This window comes from Onychostoma macrolepis, chromosome 20, assembly GCF_012432095.1.
Source record: "Onychostoma macrolepis isolate SWU-2019 chromosome 20, ASM1243209v1, whole genome shotgun sequence".
NCBI classification, from domain to species: Eukaryota; Metazoa; Chordata; class Actinopteri; order Cypriniformes; family Cyprinidae; genus Onychostoma; species Onychostoma macrolepis.
The window spans coordinates 11,420,759-11,432,016 of record NC_081174.1 but is presented as its reverse complement, the minus strand read 5'-3'; the positions used below and the strand labels follow the sequence as shown (position 1 = coordinate 11,432,016).

At 36.7% G+C, this 11,258-nt stretch overlaps 1 protein-coding gene across 2 annotated transcripts in view; it reads left to right on the top strand.

The window, feature by feature from the left end:
- Positions 1-711: 711 nt before the first annotated feature.
- The window catches only part of tns3.2 (tensin 3, tandem duplicate 2), a 56,217-nt gene continuing 45,670 nt past the window's right edge, over positions 712-11,258 (top strand). For both annotated transcript variants that reach the window (XM_058757046.1, XM_058757044.1), the window contains exons 1-7: positions 712-847; positions 4,577-4,755; positions 4,869-4,919; positions 5,246-5,368; positions 5,491-5,555; positions 8,739-8,822; positions 10,653-10,762. In XM_058757046.1, coding sequence (XP_058613029.1) covers positions 4,606-4,755; positions 4,869-4,919; positions 5,246-5,368; positions 5,491-5,555; positions 8,739-8,822; positions 10,653-10,762 — 583 coding nt within the window. In that variant the 5' untranslated portion in view covers positions 712-847; positions 4,577-4,605. The remainder of the gene's footprint in view (positions 848-4,576; positions 4,756-4,868; positions 4,920-5,245; positions 5,369-5,490; positions 5,556-8,738; positions 8,823-10,652; positions 10,763-11,258) is intronic.

The following is an 11,258-nucleotide window of genomic DNA, read 5'->3' as shown; positions in this document are numbered from 1 at the left end:
GATACACATGCATTTTCGGCCCCTCAGTCTGACCTCACATTTACTGTGATGTATGACCTTAAATAGCCTTACTGCCGAATGTGACTTTAGCATTCATTATACAAATTTTTATGTAATCTTTTTCTAGACATTATTAAAAATGATTTTAAAGATTCCTTATGGATACAGCATTGTTTGGAATTTACTAGCAGGTGCATTAAATAGCACTAACTGGATGTACCTCACATTTTTTTTGACAACTAAAAATAACACTGAGATTTCTTAACACTAAAAATAAACGTATGTTTCCACTGTTTGGTGAAGCTTCAGCTGTCACACTCCTTCAGATATGTTTTTTCAGTTTGTGATTGACAGACATAATCTCGTAACTCTAGATACAGCCGGAATCTCGAAAGCACATGCTGGTAATATTTAACCATTATGACCCAGTTACAGTCTATGGATGGAAAAAAAAACATATGTGAGCTCGCATAGTTTCGTTAATTATTTAGAAATCAATGGATTACTGATAACTGTGTGTATTCTAATGATACAATCCATTCTGTATCAGGTCTGGCCTTTCTAATACGCAAAGAAAAAATCCAGACATTACTACATCATATGTCCATTGTGTGACTCAGGGCTTTTTCTTTTGTAATAGGGAGGTGTGTTCCCCTGGTACTGTTTCTTTACTCATGCTTACCACACAACAAGTGCTGACAACGGGTGAACACACGCACATACACCACAACGGCCAAAGTACATGTGAGCTCAGACAAAGCCTTGTGCTGCATTTCTTTTCTCTTTTCGTGTTCGCAGGCTTTCAGAAGACTATTGAGAGGAGATTTCAGCCGGACAGAAAGACAGGGTGAGTTCTTTCAGCTGTTTCTATATTGTTCATTGAAGACAGCACTCAGGTGAGCCATCATCGGTACGTAATTTGTGTTTTTGTGTCTTTTTTAATGGATCTAGTTGGAGGTTGAAGGTTAATGACAGGTTAAGGATTAAACATACTGTAGATAAGTGACCAGACACACGCACTGACACATGAAGCACATGGGGTAGGTGTGCAATGGTGAAAGTGAAGGTGGGTGAATCTGATCTGGTGTGAAATATGGATTGATTACATTTAAACGCACCTCTATATGAAGTATAAGGCTATATTTATTTTGCAATAAATGGACAATAAAGTGGAAGTTGGTATTGAAGTAAACAGGTATTTATACTGAGATGTAAATAGAAACGAGAAGCAAAGTCCTCTCTGTCTCTTTATGCGTTGTCAACAGGTGTGTCCACTTATTTCAGGTCAGCTCACAAAAGAAACAGTCTGATTGGTTTAATATTGAGTCTTACTTCAGTTCAATGGATCTGTTTTGCCTTTCCACTATCACATGGCAAGGGTCAGACAATGTCACTTAAGAGCCCCATGGGATGTCATGTTTTTTTGTATTGGAAGCTGTGTGGTCTTGCGCGCTACATGTGTTTGTGGGTCAGAAATTAAGTAGGGGACTGAGGCAAAAATGGCAGAAAAAAGGAACTGTAATTTGATTGAACTTAGGCATACATGTATTGAAATTTGCAAAGTAGTATTATTATGAACTGTTTTTATCTTCTAAGAGGAAAAGAAATACTGAATAAAAAGAATAGAGGAAGTGTCCTCAGTGTGAAAGAGAATGTGTCAGACCGAAAGCAGGTTTATATCTTGTGACTCTGAGTCCTTGATGAAGGAACTGTTGCTGCTTAATCAGGCTGTGGTTTCAGTTTCCTTAATGCATGGATTTTTAAATGCAGATAATGATATTTGGTTTCTTTATGAGACCTTGTTCCCTGAAGTCAGTAAGTCACTTTGTAAAGTAGCTTTCTTTTTTTCTACTTTCAAATGTCCTTTATGTACTCTACTGTTCAAATGTTTGGGATCAACATTTTTTAAGAAGAAAAAAAAAACTTTTTTTCAGCAAGGATGCATTAAATGAATTAAAAAGGGACAGACGTTCAGATAAAAAAGGACATTTATGTTGTTAGACATAATTCTATTTCTTTTAATTAAAGAATACTGAAAAGATATATCATTGTTTCCACAAAAATATTAATTAGCACAACTGTTTTCAGCACTGATAATAATAAGAAATGTTTATTGAGCATCAAATCAGCATATTAGAATAATTTTTGGAGGATTATGTGTCTCTGAAGACTGCAGTAATGATGCTGGAAATTCAGCTTTGCCATCGCAGGAATAAATTACATTTTAAAATTTATTTAAATAGAAAACAGATATTTTAAATTGCAATAATATTTCTCAATTTTACTTAATGTACCTTTTTGAGCATTATAATATTTTTTTTGTATTTTTTTAATGGTAGTTTATAGATTGTATTGTTTTACCCTTTAAACTTCATCATACATCTATTAAAATATTTGCAGTAACATTTTAAAAATTATGAACTAGTAATAACTAAGTTTGATATTTATTTTATGAACATGATTTACATATTTGTGTTGTTGTGGCATGCTTGAGATTGAATATGAGACTTGGGGCCTGTTTCATAAAACAAGTTTACCAAGTAAGCCAGGCTTATTTTAGTTAGTCTGATTTATTTTGAACCAGATCAACTGACAATACGTCAGACTAACTAAAATAAACCTGGCTTATTTGGTAAACTTGTTTTATGAAACAGGCCCTTGATGTGTGAAGAAAAATCAAGTTAACTATGATTTAGTTTTTTTAGCTCGTAATTTCCAGTCCAGCTGTAATTTTGTCAAATTATGCAAAAAAATAAAAATAAAAAATTGACCTCTTAACAAAGGAGATGGCCATTTTATTACAGACGTTATGAAAATATAATTTCCACTACAGAACACTACTACACACATGGCTTTCATAAAATGACTGAAGTGTCAGATTTGTCTTGTAATGTATTTATGTTCACTGTATGCTGTATGTGCAGTGTTACTATAATAATTTACATGCATTAAAACTAGTGAGTGTGAAATGTGTGTATTAAGAGTGTATTCAAGACTAGTACAGGTGCATCTCAATAAATTAGAATGTCGTGGAAAAGTTCATTTATTTCAGTAATTCAACTCAAATTGTGAAACTCATGTATTAAATAAATTCAATGCACACAGACCGAAGTAGTTTAAGTCTTTGGTTCTTTTAATTGTGATGATTTTGGCTCACATTTAACAAAAACCCACCAATTCACTATCTCAACAAATTATAATATGGTGACATGCCAATCAGCTAATCAACTCAAAACACCTGCAAAGGTTTCCTGAGCCTTCAAAATGGTCTCTCAGTTTGGTTCACTAGGCTAAACAATCATGGGGAAGACTGATTTGGCTACAGTTGTCATATTCTTCTTGTTAAGCCACTCCTGGACCACAGACAACGTCAGAGGCGTCTTACCTGGGCTAAGGAGAAGAAGAACTGGACTGTTGCCCAGTGGTCCAAAGTCCTCTTTTCAGATGAGAGCAAGTTTTGTATTTCATTTGGAAACCAAGGTCCTAGAGTCTGGAGGAAGGGTGGAGAAGCTCATAGCCCAAGTTGCTTGAAGTCCAGTGTTAAGTTTCCACAGTCTGTGATGATTTGGGGTGCAATGTCATCTGCTGGTGTTGGTCCATTGTGTTTTTTGAAAACCAAAGCCACTGCACCCGTTTACCAAGAAATTTTGTTGCACTTCATGCTTCCTTCTGCTGACCAGCTTTTTAAAGATGCTGATTTCATTTTCCAGCAGGATTTGGCACCTGCCCACACTGCCAAAAGTACCAAAAGTTGGTTAAATGACCATGGTGTTGGTGTGCTTGGCTGGCCAGCAAACTCACCAGACCTGAAGCCCATAGAGAAACTATGGGGTATTGTCAAGAGGAAAATGAGAAACAAGAGACCAAAAAATGCAGATGAGCTGAAGGCCACTGTCAAAGAAACCTGGGCTTCCATACCACCTCAGCAGTGCCACAAACTCATCACCTCCATGCCACGCCGAACTGAGGCAGTAATTAAAGCAAAAGGAGCCCCTACCAAGTATTGAGTACATATACAGTAAATGAACATACTTTCCAGAAGGCCAACAATTCACTAAAAATGTTTTTTTTTATTGGTCTTATGAAGTACCGGTATTCTAATTTGTTGAGATGTGGGTTTTTGTTAAATGTGAGCCAAAATCATCACAATTAAAAGAACCAAAGACTTAAACTACTTCAGTCTGTGTGTATTGAATTTATTTAATACATGAGTTTCACAATTTGAGTTGAATTACTGAAATAAATGCACTTTTCCACGACATTCTAATTTATTGAGATGAACCCGTACATTTGATATAAATGATGTGTTAGAGAACCTACAGATTATTTCATATATTAAAGTCACATTATAACTTGAAGGTTTATATGCAAATTAAATGATGCAAACAGTTCTGCATGTCTAATTGTAAGTGTCCAGGTGTTAGACAAAGCCCTACTGTTACTGTCTGTTGGCTGTAATTTCAACCAGTGCAGATCTTTCATGGATCCTTGCAGATTTGCTCATCTCTACATGCCAAAACAAATGCTTTCAAAGAGCCTGCACATTACTGAACTGAAGCCAGTCTTATCTCTGCAGATCTCCTCCCATGAGGGAGCATTATCGGAATGGCGGAGGGATCTGAGTTTGACCTGGACTACATTACGGAGCGTATCATTGGCATCACCTTCCACCAGTCCTGCACAGAGCAGACGTACCAGCACAACCTGCGCAGCATCACGCAGATGCTGCAGTCCAAACATGCGGATCGATACATGGTGAGCAGACAAGAAAAACAAACAAATCAGCTGTCATTGTGTGTTTGTTGACTGATAGTAGACTGTTGCTATTGGAGTCACATGGAACAAAACCTTTATTTTCCTGCACGCAGGTCATTAACTTATCCGAACACAGTGATGATCTCAGCAGGATGAATCACAGGGTAAAGTTAAACTGTGTGCCATGTGACTGTTAAAGATGTGTAATGGTATGCATACTTCCACTCAAAAGTTTGGGGTTGGTAAGATGTTTAATGTTTTTGAAATAAGTCACTTATGTTCACCAATTCTGCATTCATTTACAAGAACAGCATTTATTTGAAATAGAATTATTTTGTACAATTATAAATGTCTTTACTGACACTTTTGACACTGACGCATTTAATGCAACCTTGCTGAATAAAATTATTAATTTATTTTTAAAAAACTGACCACAAACTTTTGAATGGAAGAATGTGTTTAACTGTTACCTCACATTTCTGACTGTTAGGTGGTGGATTTGGGATGGCCGGAACAACAAGCTCCATCACTCCATCTGCTGTGTTCAGTGTGTAAAAACATAGACAACTGGCTTAGGGCACACTCTGAAAACGTGCTGCTGCTACACTGCAAAGTGAGATTTAAAGATATTTTCTGTTCATTCTCAGGTTTAAAGTCCATTATTTGTCTCTGGGACTTTGACTCTGTCCTGTAGGAATGTCACGGTTGGTTAACTTCTTCCTGTGTCTTTCATAGGGCAGCAAAGAAAGAGTGGGTGTGGTAATATCCTCTTACATCCAGCTATCTAATGTTTCCACCAGGTACTACTCAACAAATCATATCCATTCTTAACAAGTCAAAAAAATCTTTTAAAAGACAATTGCCATCTCAGACAAGCTGCTTAATGAGTTCATCTCAAAATGACAATTTTGGTACTATTTACTCACCGTCGTGCCATTCTAAACCTGTGTGAGTTTCTGTGTGATTACAATAAATAGACCATAAAAATAGTCCTTTTGATTATGCACTATATTTAAAGTCTTCAGAATTCATATGTTAGCTATATGTGAAGAACAGATTCAAATTCAAGTCATGAATTTTTAAAAATGTAATCATAAGCAATGTCCAGTTTTTGAACAAATCATTTTTTGATTTGGATCTTTTCAGTCAATTGGTTGAACTAGTTCACAAATCCAGTCTGAATGATTTGTTCAGTGATCCGGTTGCAGTGACTCTCAAGTTAAAAACTCACTGGAGGGGAATATTGTAAGAGAAATTGTTTGTCGTAATTACTCATTTGGAAGAAAGGAAGTCACATGCATTTGGAACAACATGACAGAACATTGATTTTTGGGTGAACTGTTCCTTTAAGACCTTTAATGCTGGGGTCTTCAACCTTTTTAGCACATGTTGAAGTAGATTTGTGTCTTGTCGTCTCTGAAAGAATATTCGCTATTAATGCACCGTTAGAAAACTGTCAGTTTTTTTTAAACTGTCTGAAACACATCTCTATGCTTGTGCGCGCCTCGGGTGTGTACGAGTACAGCGTGCAAGTAACAAATTGAGTTCTGTTTCGTTTCTTCTTCTTGTGGTTTTAAATAGCTTGAATGTGTAAGTTGGCAAATTAATCTGCGAATCACACGCCGAACGGTGGGGTCTGGACCTAGTCCGTATACAGTGGGAAAGTATTCAGACCCCCTTAAATTTTTCACTCATTGTTATATTGCAGCCATTTGCTAAGATCATTTAAGTTCATTTTTTTCCCCTCATTAATGTACACACAGCACCCCAAATTGACAGAAAAACACAGAATTGTTGACATTTTTGCAGATTTATTAAAAAAGAAAAACTGAAATATCACATGGTCCTAAGTATTCAGACCCTTTGCTCAGTATTTAGTAGAAGCACCCTTTTGATCTAATACAGCCATGAGTCTTTTTGGGAAAGATGCAACAAGTTTTTCACACCTGGATTTGGGGATCCTCTGCCATTCCTCCTTGCAGATCCTCTCCAGTTCTGTCAGGTTGGATGGTAAACGTTGGTGGACAGCCATTTTTAGGTCTCTCCAGAGATGCTCAATTGGGTTTAAGTCAGGGCTCTGGCTGGGCCATTCAAGAACAGTCACGGAGTTGTTGTGAAGCCACTCCTTCGTTATTTTAGCTGTGTGCTTAGGGTCATTGTCTTGTTGGAAGGTAAACCTTCGGCCCAGTCTGAGGTCCTGAGCACTCTGGAGAAGGTTTCCGTCCAGGATATCCCTGTACTTGGCCGCATTCATCTTTCCCTCGATTGCAACCAGTCGTCTTGTCCCTGCAGCTGAAAAACACCCCCACAGCATGATGCTGCCACCACCATGCTTCACTGTTGGGACTGTATTGGACAGGTGATGAGCAGTGCCTGGTTTTCTCCACACATACCGCTTAGAATTAAGGCCAAAAAGTTCTAATATCTTGGTCTCATCAGACCAGAGAATCTTATTCAGGTGTTTTTTAGTAAACTCCATGCGGACATTCATGTGTCTTGCACTGAGGAGAGGCTTCCGTCGGGCCACTCTGCCATAAAGCCCCGACTGGTGGAGGGCTGCAGTGATGGTTGACTTTCTACAACTTTCTCCCATCTCCCGACTGCATCTCTGGAGCTCAGCCACAGTGATCTTTGGGTTCTTCTTTACCTCTCTCACCAAGGCTCTTCTCCCCCGATAGCTCAGTTTGGCCGGACGCCAGCTCTAGGAAGGGTTCTGGTCGTCCCAAACGTCTTCCATTTAAGGATTATGGAGGCCACTGTGCTCTTAGGAACCTTAAGTGCAGCAGACATTTTTTTGTAACCTTTGCCTTGCCACAATTCTGTCTCTGAGCTCTTCAGGCAGTTCCTTTGACCTCATGATTCTCATTTGCTCTGACATGCACTGTGAGCTGTAAGGTCTTATATAGACAGGTGTGTGGCTTTCCTAATCAAGTCCAATCAGTATAATCAAACACAGCTGGACTCAAATGAAGGTGTAGAACCATCTCAAGGATGATCAGAAGAAATGGACAGCACCTGAGTTAAATATATGAGTGTCACAGCAAAGGGTCTGAATACTTAGGACCATGTGATATTTCAGTTTTTCTTTTTTAATAAATCTGCTAAAATGTCAACAATTCTGTGTTTTTCTGTCAATATGGGGTGCTGTGTGTACATTGAGGAAAAAAAATGAACTTAAATGATTTTAGCAAATGGCTGCAATATAACAAAGAGTGAAAAATTTAAGGGGGTCTGAATACTTTCCGTACCCACTGTATCACGGATGAACTGCGATTCGTTTAAGCCCTAATAGTCTATATGACAGATCAGAGCAATCTTTTATTTACTAATTTAACATGAAATTGTCAAATTGCTACTCCATATCAATCGCATACAATGAAAATACAGAATAATTAGAACAATGAGATAGCACAATAAATAACAGAGCTTCATATACACATTTTCCCCAGAACTTTCTCGCGACCCAGTAGGAATTCTTCTACGGCCTGGTAGAGGGTCGCAACCTGGTGGTTGGGGACCTCTGCACTGTAAAAAGTGAAAGTAGACTTAACTTAAAAAAAACTGAGGAAACGCGTTGCCTTAAAATTATTAAGTACATAATAATTTTTTAAAAGTTAAGTGAACTTGACAATTCAAATAACTTATTTTTTTATACTTATCATTTACTTAAAAATGTATCACTTTTTACAGTGTGCTTTAAAGGGATTGTTCACTCAAAAATGAGCATTTTTTCATCATTTTCTTACCCTCATGTTGTTCCAAACCTGTACGTTTCTGCTGTAACATGATCATTTCTGATATTAATCTTAATAGCTTCATCTGGCATAATTTCAAAAATCTGTATTTAAATATATAAAAGCATTGTGAATTGATAGTGCGGATTTAATGGCTGCATGTTGTAGCATGTACTGAATGTTAAATGATTGCATAATTGACCAAAAATATTTGTTTATACTTTCATTTGTATCCTGTCTGTCTTTCAGTGAGGAACATGCATTAGATCTGTACTCCATGAAGAAGTTCTGCAGTGATAAAATGGTTAACCTTATGACTCCATCTCAGAAAAGGCAAGGCTCATTTGTTTATGCATTAACTTTCTTTTTCCCCTTGTTCCTGTTGCTTTTCACCTTGAAGCATATTGAGGTGTTGGTGCTGTTATTGCTGTCGGTCACTCAGCAGTCTGTCATGAGTGAAGGTTACACACAGGGACACACATGAGAGGAAATCCCCCTATGCAAACTGGACGTCCTGATATTATTCCCACTTCCTTTTTCTGTGAAATATCTTCATTTTACACTTTGGTATTTTCTTTTTTACATCATACTGAAAGACACCGCCTGTCACCCCTCATGCACGTGCAAACTGAGCTAGAGTTTTTATTTTTTATCATTATAATTTTTCTTCCCTTATGTTCTTCCATCTCTATTGACTCTAGAAACACTTTTTGGAAGATGAGTTATTGTAAAGCTTCGAAAATGGCAACATAAATATTCTACTCTGATCTATTGCTGGAACAACACAAAGAAACTGTTTTTGGCAACACTATAAAGAAGCTATTTATTCTCTTTGATAGTGAGGCGCACCCAGAATAGCACTAAATCAATGGAGAAATGTCAAAAATGTTTTTTTTCTTTCAGCTTTTAGAATCAGTAACACTTTTCTTTGGGAGCTTGTTTTCACAACAGACTTATTTTTTCCTCGCAGTTCTAAATTTATAGTATATCATGCAAATTTTAATTTATATATAGCAATTCGATTTCTCAGAATTGTGAGATATAAACGTACAATTTCTAGTTAACTTTGTCCCAATTGACCCCCAATTGAATTAGTTACTACTGTTACGTCTGACATGCCATGGCACCACACGAAGGTCCATGTTTTCGCATCATGTTCACATGCAGTGAAAAATACATCGCGGAGCAAAGAGGAAACTGACATCATGCCGGCAGGCAAGACAGAGCAGGTTACATTTGGCACCAAGTCTCAGCTTTCAAATTTTGTAATTTTTTAAGAAATTCAAACAATAAATGCTGTTTTGACAGATCACTGTTGCGCCTTAGTTCAAGCGGCACATGAACCGATCATCTCTTCCTCTTTACCAGTTATAGCACAAAATAAACATGAATGAACATCAGAAGGTATCTTGTTTCAACCACAGAAAGATTTCATATTCACAATTCCACCAATGTCTGGTGTGTTTGTCAGACAGAATCTGCGTTATGATTGGTCAGATTGTCATTGTAATTCGAACTCCCGGCGAAGGGTCAATTGCTTGTTAACTTACAATTCTGAGAAGAACTGTAAGAAAACAATCAGAATTATAAGATAAAAAAGTCAGACTTACCTTTTTTTTTCTTCCGTGGCTGAAACAAAAACAGAATTGTGAAATGTAAACTTGGGGGATATAAACTCAAAATTCTGAGAAAGAAGTCAGAATTGCAAAATGTTAACTCGCAATTATGAGTTTATGAAGTTTATAAAAACTCAGAATTGCAAGAAAATGTAAGACTTTATACCGCAATTTTGACTTTTTCCTCATAATTCTTAGTTTATATTTCGCAGTTCTGAGAATTTTGAGAAGACAAGACAGAATTTTGGGATAAAAAGTTGGAATTACCCTTTTAATTAATTAATTAGTTAATTTTTAATCTTGTGGTGGAAACAGGCTTCCATACTTTTCACACCTTTGGCTAGTTTATTTGGAAATATTCACGCATTCTTTCTTCCCCCTAAATCTCTTTGTTTTAAAATGCTGATAATTGCCAAATAAAACCAGGTTGATGCATCTTTATGCTGTTTTATTATCGACATCGTCTGAAGTTGTGCTGGTGTTGTGAGACTTGATTTATTATTTATTGTGTCAGTATGAGTGACTGAGGTGTTTGTGGATGTTTTAGGTATGTGCAGGTGTTTGGCAGACTCCTTACCCATCAGATCCGCATGAACTCTTCCCCGCTCTTCATCCATGGCATTAATATCCATCGCATTCCTGACTTCCATCCTACAGGTGATGAAAACACCCATATGTCCTACATCCAGTCTTTTAACTTTTACGTGAAATAGTGTTTTTAGTTTCCAAATAATTTGAGAGTTTTTCATCCCATTTAATATCTCAATTATTTCTCTTGTACATTAATAGAGAACAGATCGTTCTCAGAATCTCTCACTTCTTCAATTTTTCTCCTGAGAAAATACTTCAGTAATCTTACTTAAAAAATTAGTTCACCCAAAAATTAAAGTTCTGTCATCTTACTCTCATTTCTTTCTCCTGTGGAACACAAATGAAGATATTTTGAGGAATGTTGTAATCAAACTGTTTTGGTGATCATTGACTTCCAAAAGTTGTATATGTAAATTGTATATGTAGACATTAATATTAACCTAATTTATAAATTCTGTATGAAGTAGTTCTGTATCAAATTCTTTCAAAGCCGTTTTATCTAGGCTATGACCTCCATGTTAAATTGACAGTTCTCAGTTTACAGTATACCATTTAGTTTAAT